Source organism: Tachyglossus aculeatus, chromosome 5 (assembly GCF_015852505.1).
Source record: "Tachyglossus aculeatus isolate mTacAcu1 chromosome 5, mTacAcu1.pri, whole genome shotgun sequence".
Classification (NCBI taxonomy): Eukaryota; Metazoa; Chordata; class Mammalia; order Monotremata; family Tachyglossidae; genus Tachyglossus; species Tachyglossus aculeatus.
Window position 1 is genome coordinate 98,350,404 of NC_052070.1, and position 16,376 is coordinate 98,366,779.

Below are 16,376 nucleotides of genomic sequence, written 5' to 3' on the forward strand. Positions count from 1 at the left end.
AGATGATCCATGCATAGTAGTAGACATGGGAGAAGTGAGAGACTGGAGGCAGGGAGGCCAGTGAGGAGGCTGGCACATAAGTGCTTAATAAATATCATTTAAAAAAAAGTGACAGCAGTGCTCAATCTGCAAGCCATGATAAAGACCAAAGGAGGAGGGAAACACCAAGAGGGTGTCTGGGCTTGGCAGTACCCTGACTCTATGGGTGCTAAATCCCTAGTGACTGGCTGGAGTCACTGACACTCAAGCAGGCACAGATGATTCCACTTCCTGACCCTTGCCAAGAGCAGCCACAGCCCTACAAAGATGCCAGTGTGCCCGACTTGACAAGTCCTGGTATTATTTTTTGTTTTCTTCCCTGTTTTCTTTTTGCCAAGACTAGGTCTTCCTTCTTTCTCAGAACCCTCTTTCATCTCAGGCCAAGGTGAGCTCTATCTCACATGTTTTGGGCTCTAATCCTCTTATTTGCCACTAAGAAAGGTGACCTTTTATTCTTGGAATAAAAAAAACTACACCTTTTGAGAGAAGCTGGCAGGGATATGTGTATGCCCATTTATTTCAGAGGTCTACATGTAGAACCCTTACACCGTGTATTGGATACTTTAATACAGCACATTCACCCGGTGGCACTCAGTAAACTTTACTATTACCAAGTGTTTTTTGGTAGCTAATTTAGGACCTTTTTGTGACCCCTGCTTCAACTCCCAGAGGAGAAACAAAGGTAGAAAATTCACCTCTCTAAAGGAACCAAATTCCATCTTGATCACATAGCTGTGATGCCATAGTCCAGAATCTTCAGACAATTCTTGGGCTGCTGGGTGTTCTGTCTCTTTCAGCTCAGGTAGACTTGCTCATGTCATATCTAATTGTCTTTTGCTGTCGAGTTGTCTCTGACCCACAGCGACACCATGGACACATCTCTCCCAGAACACCCCAACTTCATCTGCAGTCATTCATAGATCGTCCATAGAGTTTTCTTGGTAAAAATACAGAAGTGGTTTACCATTGCCGCAGTCCGTGCAGTAAACTTGAGTATGCACCCTTGACTCTCACCCATGCTGATGCTGCCCAGCACAGGTGGGTTTTGATTTCAGCAGATTGCCTTCCACTTTCTAGCCACTGCCCAAGCTAGGAATGGAATCGGTAGTCCACTGCTTGACTCTCCCTCCCATAGTCGAGACTGGTAGAATACTGGAAACTCTCCAGATGCCACCCTGAGAGAGGGGGTCATATCTTCACCTCTTGGATTTCAGGGAGCCTTAGGAAATTATCAGAGTTCCAAAGTCTCCACAGTCACAGCACATACTATCTATCTATCTATATACTGGGACTTGGCTCCATATTTGGAGATATGCAAAAATATCCTTGTGAGTGTGGAAACTGGCAGTGTGGGTTTTTTTTATGTTATTTGTTAAGTGCTTACTTCCTGCCAGGAACTTACTATCTGCCAGGAAGATATTACTATCTCTAGACTGTGAGCTCATTATGGGCAGGAATACTATATTCTCCCAAGCGCTTAGTACAGTGCTTTGCACACAGTAAGTGCTCAATAAATACAATTGAATGAATACAAAATAATTGGGTGGGACATAGTCCCTGTCCCATATAGCATTTGCAGTTTTAATCCCCATTTTATATCATCATCATCATCAATCGTATTTATTGAGCGCTTACTATGTGCAGAGCACTGTACTAAGCGCTTGGGAAGTACAAATTGGCAACATATAGAGACAGTCCCTACCCAACAGTGGGCTCAGAGTCTAAAAGGGGAAGACAGAGAACAAAACCAAACATACTAACAAAATAAAATACATAGAATAGATATGTACAAGTAAAATAAATAAATAAATAATAGAGTAATAAATATGTACAAACATATATACATATATACAGGTGCTGTGGGGAAGGGAAGGAGGTAAGAAGGGGGCAAGGGAGAGGGGGACGAGGGGGAGAGGAAGGAAGGGGCTCAGTCTGGGAAGGCCTGACTAGATGATATCTAGTATTCTTCATAGTAATTAATAATTATGGCATTTGTTAAGCACTTACTATGTGGCAGTAAATACAATAATGATAATGATGATGATGGCATTTATTAAGCGCTTACTATATGCAAAGCACTGTACTAAGCATTATCAGGTTGTCCCACGTGGGGCTCACAGTCTTAATCCCCATTTTACAGATGAGAGAACTGAGGCACAGAGAGGTGAAGTGACTTGCCCAAAGTCACACAGCTGACAATTGGCAGAGTCGGAATTTGAACCCATGACCTCAGACTCCAAAGCCCGGGCTCTTTCCACTGAGCCACACTGCTACTAAATATAGTACTACGTGTGAGATGTAGGGAAAGAAGACCCCGATGGTCAAAATAAATGCAGTATTTTTAGTGTGAACACACTAAACAAGACTTTATTTCGTAAAATAAACATTTTCACATGCTAGGATGGCATTAAATGTCTTACATAAAATTCATTTTTTTTAATGGCATTTATTAAGCACTTCCTATGTGCAAAGCACAGTTCTTGTTTAGAATATAAACACTTCCCAATGGGTATCCAGTTCTAGTGTAAAAAAATATGCACAAAAAAATGTGGAGGTTTTGGAGTAAGGTGATGATAAATCACCTGTGAAAAAGACAGGAGGAAGAGTAGGGCATAGAAAAAAAGAATGGAGATAAGGAAAGGGAGCAAGGAAGAAAAAGAGGATTAAAAGGATGGCCAGGGAATAACAGTCAGTCAGACAATTGTATGTACTGAGTGCTAACTGGGTGTACAGGATTGTACTAAGCACTTGAGAGTACAGTACAACAATAAACAGGCACATTACCTGTCCACAGTGAACTTACAGCCTCGAGGGTAACAATAATGATGGTATTTGTTAAGCACTTCCTATGTGTCAAGCACTGTTCTAAGCACTGGGGTAGATTCATTCATTCATTCAATCATATTTATTGAGTGCTTACTGTGTGTAGAGCACTGTACTAAGCACTTGGGAAGTCCAAGTTGGCAACATAGATGGAAAGCAGTGTTGCCTAGTGGAAAGAGAAAAGGCCTCGGATTCCAAGGACTGGCATTCTAATCCTGGCTCAGCCACTTGTCTGCTGTGTGACCTTGGACAAGTCATTTCACTTCTCTGTGTCTCAGTTCCCTCATTTGCCAAATGGGGATTCAGTGCCTGCTCTTCCTTCTAATTAGACTGTGAGCCTTATGTGGAACGTAATCATCCTGTATCTACCCTAGTACCTTGTACAGTGCCCGGCACATAATAAGCATTTAAGAAATGCTATTATTATTTTTATTATTACAGATTAAGGAACTGAGGCTCAGCGCGACTTGCCCAAGGTCACACAGATGAGTGGTGGAGCCGGGATCTGAAGCCAGGTCCTCTGACTCACAGACCTGTGCTCTTCCCACTAGGCCACTCGGTGTTGGCACACGACAGCGAGGGTTGGTCTTGGGGTCTCTTTTCCTACATGGGTCAAGCCAGACAGGGGCAAGGGAAGGCATGGCTGAGTTGGGAACAGCATCAGATTTGGGGGCGGCAGACCAGACCCTGAATTTCCCATAATGCAGAGGGCTGTCCCTTGGAGCATATCTGTTGTTTCACGTCTATATGCCAGAAGGCAGTGCTTGGGATGCACATCTTTCACCACTGTCCCTGTCTTCTTGGCTAGAGTGCCAGGACAAGTAAATTCTCATATTTATGGGGCTCCCCTAGTTTTATTGCTTGTGTTTCTCCCTTCTTGCAAACCCATTTGAACTAAATGGGAACAGACTGCCTTAGTGGAACAGGGTCACAAGACCTAGTTTCTAGACCCTTCACTGCCACTTGTTTGCCGTGTGACCTTGGACAAATATTTTGACTTCTCTGTGCCTGTTACCTCGACTGTAAAATGGGGATAAAATGCCTTTTCACCCTCCCTCTCAGACTGTAAGCTGTATGTAGGACAGGCAGTGTGGGGGTCCGATTCGATCATCTTGTATCGGGGCCCAGCACTTATCAGAGTGCTTGGTGTGTAGTAACCGCTTAGTAAATTCCATTATTATCAATATTGGTAATAAATGCTTGTAAATTTAAAAGGTAAAGTTCTGGACCGCATGATATGTTATGGTAGTAACCTGTTCTTTGCAAAATGCAAGACCATAAGAAAGCCATCCTGGGTCAAACCATGTCCACTTCATCTTCTGTCTCTGACAGAAGCAGTAAATGATGCTGGGAAGGACAATGGATTGTTGGTTATTTTGACAATAATAATAATATCAATAACAATAATAATAATTTCAGTATTTTTTAAGTGTAGGCACCATACTAAGTACTGGGGTAGATACAATTCAATCAGGTCCCACATGGGGCTCACAGTAAATACAGGTTTTGTATCCCCTTTTTGCAAATGAGGGAACTGAGGTACAGAAAAGTTAAGTGACTTGCTCCAGTTCACACAGGAGGTAAGCAGTGGAGCCAGGATTAGAACTCTGGTCCTCCGACTCCCAGGCCCGTACTCTTTCCACTAGGTTACACTGCTTCTCTACCTTCTCTACTTTAACACTTCATCTTCATGGATTAGGATAGACCTTCTAACTCCTCTCACGTTTTACTCTGTCAGCCCAAATAGACAAGCTGTCATAGGTCTGTTCCCCAATCAGTAAGTGGTTTCTTTTGAATGCTTCTTGTGTGCAGAGCACTGTAGGAAGCTCCTGGGAGAGTACAGTACAACAGAGTTGGCTGTCAGATTCCCTGCCTGCAGGAGCTTATGGTCTAGAGGGATGCTTATACAGTGTAGTTCCCAGTCACAATTGAGACTATGGTGTCCCAAGAACTGCCTTGTAGGTCAAACAGAATAAACTTGTAATGTCTTTCAAGACCAATGTCATCAAATCAATCATCCTTCTCCTGGGGGTGACCAGGATACAAAGATGGCAGCAATTGGTCTTGCAGGTACTGACTCCAATGGGGTCCCAGTTACTGAGTTGGGAACCCTATGCTTGTCACCCCAAATCAATCCCATGAGAAGCAGCGTGGCCTAGTGGATAGAGCACAGGCCTGGGAGTCAGAGGACCTGGGTTCTAATTCTGCTTCTGTCACTTGTCTGCTGTGTGACCTTGGACAAGTCACTTCTCTGGACCTCAGTTCCTCATAATAATAATGATGATGGCATTTGTTAGGTACTTACTACGTGTCAGTCACTGTTCCTCAGCTCTAAAATGGGGATTAAGATTGTGAGCCCCACATGGGACAGGGACCATGTCCAACCTGATTAGCTTGTATCTGACTTAGTGCTTAGTTCGGGGCCTGGCACAGAAGTATACACTTAACAAGTACCGTAAAAAAAAAATCCCAAGAAGATCACTAAATTTACAGTTTACTTGCAGGGGTAATGTGACTGATAATGCGTAATCTCTGAAGAAAGCAGATGAAATGGGAGGGGCAAAAGTCTATTAAGTTTCAAAATGACACATTGTGAAAGAATTCACATGATTGGACCAGTCCTCTTGAGGAAGGAGGAAGGAAAACATGAGAGCATGCATTTTTCTCCAGGTTTCAAAAAGGCTTCAAAAGTATTCATCAAGTTCAGTGTGAAAAAGAGAGGGTCCCTTGATCCAATTCCTTCTAGGGACTTTGCAGTCGTGTGTCCTGCATATAGGTCTAACTGCATTGGGGTACATTAGTGGGGTACCAGATATGTTAGTAATTATTTATATTAATGTGTGTCCCCCCCCCCCCCCCCAGACTGTAAATTTATAATGGGCAGAGATTATGTCTATCATCTCTGTTGTACTCTCTGCCATGTTTAGTACAATGCTGTACACACAGTAAGTTCTCAATATATGGCATTGATGATGGTAATGATGATGATGAGGAGGAGTCTGCAGAGGTAAAGGAAGGTGGTCTCTTTCTTTGAGTTGGATTTTCCCAAGCCAGACCGAGCATCTCCTGGAAGGCTCCTGATGCTTGGTTAGGGCCAGAGTCGTTATTGAAGATCACTAAATTAGGGCAGCTTCTCTTCAGAGGGCCTCAGTGAAAACTGCAGCCAGCATCACTTCCAGAATGTGGAGCCAGTCAAGAGCACAACTGTAAAGGGGCAGCAGGGGAGGGATTCGTTTGGCTCCAGAAATCATCTGTGGAAAATGTTTCATTCTTATTTGGTCACGATATTGTTTGACTTGAGAGCAAGGATGACCTGGTCCTTGGGAGAGAGAAGCTGCCCACGGAGAGAGAGAACTGGGAGGGGGAGGAGGGCGGAGACAGATCAAACGGGCTGAAGCAAAGCCTTCCTCTCAGGGAACAGAATGTACGCTCTCTGGTTTGGTGTATCGCGACTGCTGGCTTAACCACCAAGAACTCGAAAGATGTGTTTGTCCTGGGTAATGGCACCTGAAAGCCGAATATGGTTGCTGTTCAAAAAACAAAGCCAAAGTGGAAATGAACCCCTTTCCCCTGGGTGCACTGGCAATCCGTTTGTCTTTTCGGCTGCCACGGCTGCATAAAAATGTAAAAATCAAATGAAGACTCCCTGGTCCTGCCAGCTGGATTTGGCTACTTCTTCCCTTCTCAGCTTGGATAAAAAGAATTAGAAAACCAGGATTAGCAGGACAGGAAAGCCACAGTACTTTAAAGCGTAAGAGTGGACGGGGCTTCCAGTCGGTTGCTCCATCTTTTAAGTCCCCACCAAGCAGTGTGACCTAGAGGAAAGAGCACAGGCCTGGGAGTCAGAGGATCTGGGTTCTAATCCTGATTCTCCCTTTTGCCTGCTGTGTGACCTTGTTCAAAATATTGAACTTCTTTGTACCTCAGTTTCCTCATCTATAAAAAAGAGGTTTTCTTTATCTGTTCTCCTTCCACCAGACTGTGAGCCCCATGCGAGATAGGACCTTTTTCAACCTGATTATCTAGCATCTCTCTTAACACTTAGTGCAGTATTAGGCACATAGTAAGCACTTAAATGCTATTATTATAATTGCTTCCTGGAATCGATTATGTCAGGCTCACTGTTTTAAATGTAGCATATGTTTCCCATTTGGACCTTAATGCAGGAGCTTCATCACATCATGACTGACCTAATAATAATAATAATGATAATAACTGTGCTACTTGGCAAGTGCTTATTCTTTGCCAAGCACTGTACTATAAGAGCTATAGTAGATGCAACATAATCAGGTTGGACACAGCCCCGGAGCCTCCCAGGCTCACAATCTAAAGATGAGCAAGAACAGCTATTGGATCCGCATTTCATAGATGAGGGAACTGAGGCACCGAGACGTAAAATAACTTGCCCAACGTCACCAGCTGGCAAGTGGCAGAGGTGGAATTAGAACCCAGGTGCTCTAAACCGTAGGCCCATACTCTTTTGATCAATCACTGGTATTTTCTGAGTGCTTATTTTCGGTGCTGTTATTGTTCTAAGAGGTGACAGTCATGGATTTGTTTGGAGTAAAGCAGAAAACAATTCCACATGCAAAACTTTTTTTAAAAAAAAGCATTTTGGCTCTATGGTAAACTACTCGATTGATTGCCCTTAGCCTTGGCTCCATGTGAGATGGACAGATGTAAGGGTGACCTGCTAAGATTTTTATGGCAGATGGAGGTATAATTTAGCTCCTAACTCCTCCTAAGAAAATTTATTTTTGTTTTTTATGTTGAGCCCATGGACCTTCTCAGTTTGTCTTAATAGTAATCTGAGGCAACGAGAGAGAAAGAAGAACAACAACTTTCCCACGAGCCCCTGGGCAGTGTGGGTGCAAATGATGTGGCCAAGTTCTGCCCCAGAATAAGCTCCTTGTGGACTGGGAATGTGTCTACCAACTCTGTCGTATTGCAGTGTCCCAAGAGCTTTATCTAGTGTTCTGCACACAGTGGGTGCTCAACAAATGCAATTGATTGATCGATTGCCACCGCCACACTCTTCCAGAGAGCTGTGGAGACGAGGGTGATCCGTAATAAGGCCCCAGTTCCGAGTTTTACAGAGAGAAGTGCCAAGGAGCTAGGTTCTGTGCCAGCTGAATGAGGAAGTTCAAAAGCCTGTGAAAAAAAGCCTCGGCCACCTCTCCTGAAATGGAGGCATTGGAAATGGAGCTTTTCAAATTGGAGGTGAGGAAGGGGCAAAGAGCAGTTTGATGAGTGATTTATTCTGGACCATTTTCTCCTTGGAAATCACCCATGGCTTGTCTTCATTTACAACCTCATTCTTGATCTCTGTCGCCCACAGAATTCATAAATGCCTAGAAACCAATTAGCCTCTAACTTGAGTTTAGAAACAAATCAGCAGGTCTCATTCTTGTTCCAGAATGTCTTTTTCAAATTATAAAGCCTAAAATTCCTACAGACCTCATGGAATGCTTTGTTTCGACTTGCTGTTCCACGGCTTATAACTTGACCGAGTCCTAGGTACACAGCCTGAGGAGGAATTCACAAACTTCACAATTGTAAATAACACACACCCTCATTCTTCCCAACTCATAGCTCATAACAGCAGTGATGGTAGTTCTTGGCATTTGCTCAGCATTTAAGATGCATAAAGCATTGTGATTGATTCAGCAGACATGGTCTCTAGCCCAAAAGAGGCTTCAAACTAGAGATGGGGAGAAGGTTGAGGTGGGCAGGGATCATGTCTACCAACTTTGTTGAATCGTAAAAATAATAATAATAATGATGGTATTTATTAAGCGCTTACTTTGTGCCAAGCACTGTTCTAAGCGATGGGATTGATACAGGGTAATCAGATTGTCCCACGTGGGGCTCACATTTTTTAATCCCCATTTTACAGATGAGGGAACTGGGGCACAGATAAGTGAAGTGACCTGCCCAAGGTCACTCAGCAGACAAGTGGCGGAGCCAGGATTAGAACCCACGACCTCTGACTCCCAAGCCCGGGCTCTTACCGCTGAGTCACGCTGCTTCCTTCGTACTCTCCCAAGCGCTTAGTACAGTGCTCTGTACACAGTAAGCTCTCAATGAATCCCATTGATGAGGATGATGATGAGAGAGGACAAATGCATTAAGATTGTATGCTTCCCATTAGATTGTAAACTCCTCTTGAGCAGGGACTGCCTGGCATTTTAGTTATAATCTCCCTAGTGCTTAGTACGGTGCTCTGCACACCAGATGCTTAAAAAAAATGAATGAATGAACAGCAAAGAATAACAGGATAATATCAATAAATAATAAAAGTAAGAAGCTTCACAGAAGCCCTGGGTGGAACAGGTACTGTGTGCCACCTATCATGTACCTACTACAGCTTGGCCTAGTGGATACAGCACAGACCTGAGATTCAGAAGCACCTGGGTTCTAATCTTGGTTCTGCCACTTGTCTGCAGCGTGACCTTGGGCAAGTCACTTCACTTCTCTGTGCCTCAGTTACCTCATCTGAAAAACGGGGATTGAGACTGGGAGCCCTATGTGGGACAGGAAGTGTGTCCAACCCGATTTGCTTGTATCTACCCCAGTGCTTAGTACATTGCTTAGCACATAGTAAGCACTTAACAGATGCCACAGTTGTTGTTATTCCTACAGGGCTCAGCACACAACAAACACTTAAATCTTGCAAATCGTATTGTTATTCACAGTTTATTGCCCCTGGAAGGGAAAGGTCCTTGAGCACCTCACTATTTCTGGCTGTGCTGCCCTTTGTCCAAAGCACTGTTTGTTGTCTCTCTTTTACAGTCGGTGAAGCTGGGGCATGGAGGTGGGTGGGAATTAGGCTGGAGACTTAGTTTGGAAAGCCTCAGTCTGAGCTTCTGACCTGTTCCACTAGTCCACCTTAATAATTCAGAATAAGCAGTGTTGCCTAGTGGGATGAGCACGGGCTTGGGAGTCAGATGACCTGAGTTCTAATCCCTGCTCCACCACTCGTCTGTTGTATGACCTTGGGCAAGTCACTTCACTTCTCTGGGCTGATAGTTCCCTCATCTGCAAAATGGGAATTCATTTACCTTCCTAGACTGTGAGCCCCATGTGGTAACTGATTATCTTCTATCTACCACAGTGCTTGGCATATAGTAAGCACTTAACAAATACCACAATCATTATCATTATTAATTATTGTTATTATTCAGAGATAGTTCAGGGATGCTATTTCAGGAATGACCCCTGGGGCAGCATAATCTAGTGGAAAGCATATGGTTGTGCGTCAGAAGCTGTCAGTCATAGATCACTGATTTGTACCTTTGACAAATCCCTTTATATCTCTGGGCCTCAGTTTCCTCATCTGCAGAATAGGGATAAAATAGATTATGAGCCCTGGCTGGGACAGGGACCATGTCCACTCCATGTGTCTACTTGTGCTTAACACAAAGTAAGTACTTCATAAATATCATTATGATATTCATCATCAGGTCTACCAGTGGAATTTATTGAGCCCTTACTGTGGACTAAGCACTGTATTAAGGACTTGGTGGTTACATTCCCTGCCACAGTGAGCTTACACTTCACTTGCACTGTAGCTGAAGATCCTGAATTAAGGGTGCTGAACTAGGCTTATGAAGATCTTTTGGGGTGCATCCCCCAGTGCTCCCCTGAAGGTTGTAGTTAGGGTCTGGGTTTGTTGAAATAAGTGCCACTCTTGTTAAGTTAGTGTGAGCATTATGTTCCCAGAAACCTCCCCAGTCTGGCATTCACAGCCACTTGATTTGCCCTCAGTGTGGGAGGAAAATCCCTGGACGTGTATACATGTAAAACCTGTTTTAATGTATCCTGTGCCAACTCCTGTCTGAGTGTTCTTTCAAAATATAGACGCTTTAGATAATACCCATCTAAGCCTTAAGGTGAACAGAGTACAGGCCTCAGAGACAGAGGACCTAGGTTCTAATGGCGACTCTGCTGTGTGCCTGCTGTGGGACCTTGGGTAAATCACTTCACTTCTCTGAGCCTCAGTTACCACATCTGTGAAATGGAAATTAAGACTATGAGCCCCATTTGGGACAGAGAGTATGTCCAACCTGATTAATTTGTATGTATCCAGTGCTCAGACCAGCGCTTGACATACAGTAAGCACTTAATAAGTACCATATTTATTATTGTTATTATTCTCCATGCCTCAGTTTCCTCATCTGTGAAATAGTGATTCAGTACCTGTCCTCTCTCCTATATTGACTAAGCTCCCTGTAGGACAGGGACTGTGTCCAACCTAATTATCTTGTATCTACCTGAATGCTTAGAACAGTGTTTGGAACCTAGTGAGTGCTTAACAAATGCCACAGTTATTATTATTAATAGTAGAATTAAGGTCTTCTCCTCTGGCTCCTCATTCTATCAGACTGCCTGAATTTGCAGAGGTCACCCCTGAAGGTGAGAATAATAATGAATAATTATGATATTTATTACCAATTAGTAATAACTGGCTATTATCAATTCAGTAATAAATTCACTAATTATGTATCTTCTAAATAAGTAGTTACTGCTTATGATTATATTTAATAAATTTATTAAATAAATTACTAATCTATTACCAATTAGGAGGCTAATTGCCTTGAAGGATTCAGCAGGCAGGAGGTGGGACAGCGTTCTGAACCAATCTGCCATCTTTCCTTACAGAAGCAGTACCATTTCCACATTGGACCAACTTCTTCACTGCCTCAGTGCCTCTCTGGCCTGCATGGGCCTGCTCATCAGGCCAATTTTGGTAAATTGTTGGGATTGTGTACTGCTCCGGTACCTGGTGTTTATGGTTTGTTTTTACTTTTGGTGGTGTTTGTTTAGCACTTACTATGTGCCAGGCACTGTTCTAAGCACTGGAGTAGACACCAGGTAGTCAGGTTGGACACAGTCTCTGCCCTACATGGGGCTCACAGTCTTAACCCCCAATTTCCATATGAAGAAACTGAGGTGCAGAGGAGTGAAGTGACATGCCCAAGGTCAGACAGCAGACAAGTAGCAGAGTCGGGATTAGAACCCAAGTCCTATAGACTGCAGGCCTGTGCTGTAATAATAATAATAATAGTAATGATAATAATAATAATAATAATGATGGCATTCTGTGAGCCCACTGTTGGGTAGGGACCGTCTCTATATGTTGCCAACTTGTACTTCCCAAGTGCTTAGTACAGTGCTCTGCACACAGTAAGCACTCAATAAATATGATTGATTGATTGATTAAGCGCTTACTATGTGCTAAGCACCCTAGGCCACAGTGCTGAGCTCAGGGCGGGGTGTTTCACTCTCAACATTAATGCATATCTCTTCCTCCCTTCTCCACAGAGGGTGGGCCGCGAGAGACGTTGATGCACTTTGCAGTGAGGTTGGGACTGCTGAGGTTGACGTGGTTTCTGCTGCAGAAGCCAGGTGGAAGGGGTGCATTGAACATCCACAACGAGGAAGGGGCCACACCTGCCAGCCTGGCCTTAGAGCGGGGCTATCAGAAGCTGCATCAACTCCTGACCCAGTAAGTGCTTGTCCATGCGTACCCCTGCTCCCTCTCTCTTTTTCCCCACCTTCATAGAAATATAAATTTAATGTAAATATACATTTTTAAAGAGATATTTTTAGACCCCAATATATTTCCCTTCTCCCTGTATCCTTCTCTTTGCTTCTTTCTCTCCCTCCGTCTTCCTTCCTCTCTCCTGTTGTCTCGGTCCATTTCTCTCCTGCAGTTCTTCAGGCCTCCCTATTTCTGTCTCCTTCTATTTATCCCTCTCTGTCTTTCTTTCCCCCTTTGTTTCCCTTTCTCTTCCCAAGTATCTCTTCTTCTCTCTTCCGTGCTATCTCTCCAGCCCTCTAATAGTAATAATAATTGTGGTATTTGTTAACTGCTTACTATGTGCCAAGCACTGTACTAAGCACTGGGTTGGATATGAGCAAATCAGGTTGGACACAGTCCCTGTCCCTCTTGAGGCTCACAGTCTTAATCCTCATTGTACAGATGGGGTAACTGAGGCCAAGAGAAGTGAAGTGACTTGCCCAAGGCCACACAACAGACAAGTGGTGGAGCTGGGATTAGAACTCATGACCTTCTAACTCCCAGCCCGTGTTCCATCCACTATGCCATGCCTCTCCCGCTGTCCCTCCATCCCTCTTCCTCTTCTTTCGATCTTTCTCTCTAGCCTCCTCTTATATCTCTGTCTCACTTTCCCCCTTCGTTTTCCTCTCCCTTTTCTTGTATTCTGTCCTCTCTCTCAGCCCTGCTATCTCTCACTCTCTGTTGCTGTCCCTCCATCCCTCTTCCTCCCAGTTTTCCTGAATCTTTCTCTTCTCCCTCTACCTCTTTCTTTCTCTCTTTCCCCCTTTGTTTCCCCTCCCTTTTTCCCTGTATCTCTTCCTCTCCCTTTGGCTACCTCTCAATCCCTCTCTCTCCTGAAGTCCCTCAGTCCCTATTTTCCTCTCTTTCTCCCTCAAACCCTGGAGATCCCCGACTCATTTCACCCCTCTCATTTTTCCCGTTGAGATTGTATTGCTGGGTGACGCCCTAGGCTTTGCTTGGAATCAGAAGTGAGAAGCTGTTCGCTGCCACCTCCTACAAGTTAATTTATTTGCCCTTGCTCTCTATTTCTCTGTGTCGCCCTGGGCAAGCCACTTCACTTCTCTGTGCCTCAGTAACATCATCTGAAAAATGGAGATGAGACTGTAGGTCCGATGTGGGACAAGTACTGTCTCCTACCTGATGATCTTGTGTCTATACAACCACTTAGTACAGTGCCTGGCACATAGTGAGCACTTAACAAATGCCATTTTTTAAAAAGAGGGTCAGTGAGGCTTATGGGAAATGAAGCAGGCATGGTTTTTTTCGGTTTCTTCTTTGGTTTGCATGTGCTTACTGCAGAGACTTCAGATAGCTCTTTTTTTTTTTTTTTTTACTGAAAGCCCAGAATGAATCAGGGGTTTTCTGGTAGTGTTGGCTAAATACAATTGTATCCAGAGTTTTCAGAAGGAAGATTTCTGAAAGGTAAAGATCCCACAGAAGACTCTTAAGTTTTGGGTTTTGTTTTTTTTTTTGTAAGAGATATTCTTTTAGACCCCAGTATTCTACTACAAACAAGAGAATCATGTTTGGAAAATGCTCATGAACTACAAGGTTTTGGTATGAATGTGTCAGGTGAGTTAAAGAGAGGGCAGAACACTCTCTGTTTGAATAATTTTAATAGTCAACAAGAGTTGAGTGGGGAGACTGAAGTAGCTGTCTTGTGCATGTATGTGTGTGCTTTCGAGTTCACAAATCTGCTTTTCAGAGGTGTTGTGTGCTTTGGAGGAGCTGATGGAGATTACGAAAGCATTTTTTTTTTAATTTGATGAAATGAAGCTTGAGTCCGGGGGAAAAAATATGAAGGCAAAAGCTGCAGGTATACACTTTTCAGCGGAATGATTTTTTTGCTTTTGTCGCATTATTCTGTTTCCTGTTCACCTTCTTTTTCCAGTGAGATCTTGTAGTGTCAACCTCCGGATCTCCTAGTCCCCTCCCCTCTCAGCCCCACGGCATTTATGTCCATATCTGTAATTTATTTATTTATAGTAATGTCTGCCTCCCCTAGAGGGCCAGGAATGTGTCTGTTGTATTGTTATATTTTACTCTCCCAAGCGTTTAGTACAGTGCTGTGCACACAGTAAGTGCTCAGTAAATATGATTGACCGACATTATTGATTAGCCAGCAGTGGGCTCTGCTCATGGTATCATTCATTCATTCAATCGTATTTATTGAGCACTTAACTGTGTGCAGAGCACTGTATCAGCCCCCTGATCTCTGTTTGTTAGCCAGCGATGGGGCCTGGCTTTTGGGTGGAGGTGGATGTTGGTAGTCCATGAAGTTTTCCAAATGAATCCTGGTGATGCAGGCTGGTGGAGATAACTTGGAATTGTTTCCTGATCCTCCAAGCTTCACAGACTGTAAATTACTGCAGGCAGGATCACGTCTACTCTGCCCTCCCAAGTGATGGTAAGTGCTCTGCACACAGTATGCGCTCATTCAATACCTTGAATAGATTGACTGGAAAGTTAGAATTGGCTTTTATTCCCAGCAACTGAGGATGTATCAGGGGTCACTGGGGGTATGGCCAGGTTGATCCTGACAGATACCAGACCTCGTTAATCACATTTCAGCCTGCTAAATGTCACCTACATCCTGTCTGTTTAGGAGGAGAAGCATTCCTGGGTCCATCCTAGGCTGGAGGGGTGCAATGCCAGAGTCCTTGAAATCTGGACAGTGAGGAGCCTTTTCAGTGATGGTCTCAGTAAGCACTCCATAATGCAATTGATTGATTGACCAATTGATTGAGTCTCTGATGGGACTCTGGTGCTAGGAAGAGCCCCTCCCATCTAAAGAGGGGGCCAAAGTTTGTGCTTTAGTAAAAATGAGGAAATAAAGCCATTACAACACTCCTCTAAATGCCCAAGTAGGATTTTGCAAGTTGTTCTGGTATTGCAGCAGGACTCGGAGGAAACTAAGGGATGGATAAGGGGTAGTTTCTTCTTTTTAATTATAACTGTGGTGTGTTTTAAAGTGTTTACTGTGAGCCAAGCACTATCTTAAGCACTGGGGTAATCAATGTGTATTACCCAGCACTTAGAACAGTGCTTGGCAGATAGTAAGCACTTAACAAATTCCATTATTATCATTATTATTATTAAGCATTTTGGAGAGTACAATTAAAAAGATTGCATAGATGGGGTGACAGACATTAATGCAAATAAATAAGCTATAAATATGTAGGTAAGTGCTGAGGGTGCTTGAAGGGCACAGGTCCAAGTGCATAGTTGACGCAGAAGGGAGAGGGAGTAGTAGAAATGGGAACTTAGATGGGGAAGTACCCTTTGGAGGAGGTGTGATTTTAATAAGGCCTTGAGGGTAGAGAGGGAGAGGTAGGAGATGGTGGTCTGTCATATATAGAGGACACAGGAGTTCCAGACCAGGGTGAGGATGAAGGCAAGAGATTGGCAACAAGATAGAGGGGGTACTCTCAATAAATATATATAAAGCACATAAAGATCCTGCGTTATTGCCAAGACATATGGGCCCCTGCTCTTTCTTTTGCAAGTCACTCTCTTTCTCTGTGCCTCAGTTTCCTCATTGGTCAAATGGGAGTTCCTTTCCTGTTCTCCCTCCTACTTTTATTGTGAGCCCAGCATGGGATAGGGACTGTGTCTTACTGCATTAATTTTGTACCTACCCTACCGCTCACTACAGTATGTGCCTAACAAATGCCACTGTTGCTATGGAGACAGGGAGGAATAGTTTGCAAAACAGAGGCTACTCAGCACTGGCAGTCCAGGCTGCAGTAGCCGGTAAACACTCTATGCACTGGGCTCTGGATATTCATTCAATCGTATTTATTGAGCGCTTACTGTGTAGATATAATAATGATGGTATTTGTTAAGCGATTACCATGTGCCAAGCACTGTTCTAAGTACTGGATATCTCACTGGGCCGGTGTCTGGATGAGAACCTTATTACTATTAATAA

The 16,376-nt window shown here is 43.7% G+C and overlaps 1 protein-coding gene and 1 non-coding gene across 8 annotated transcripts in view; one reads left to right on the forward strand and one right to left on the reverse strand.

Annotated features, from left to right (window-relative positions):
• AKAP13 (A-kinase anchoring protein 13) overlaps positions 1-16,376 on the forward strand; it is a 324,907-nt gene that overhangs the window by 72,302 nt on the left and 236,229 nt on the right. For all 7 annotated transcript variants that reach the window (XM_038746250.1, XM_038746251.1, XM_038746256.1 and 4 more), the window contains exon 4: positions 12,187-12,370. In XM_038746250.1, the coding sequence (XP_038602178.1) occupies positions 12,187-12,370 (184 nt within the window). The remainder of the gene's footprint in view (positions 1-12,186; positions 12,371-16,376) is intronic.
• LOC119929339 lies at positions 1,087-1,224 on the reverse strand. The gene has a single exon (XR_005451467.1). It is a non-coding gene; the product is annotated as a small nucleolar RNA SNORA7 (small nucleolar RNA).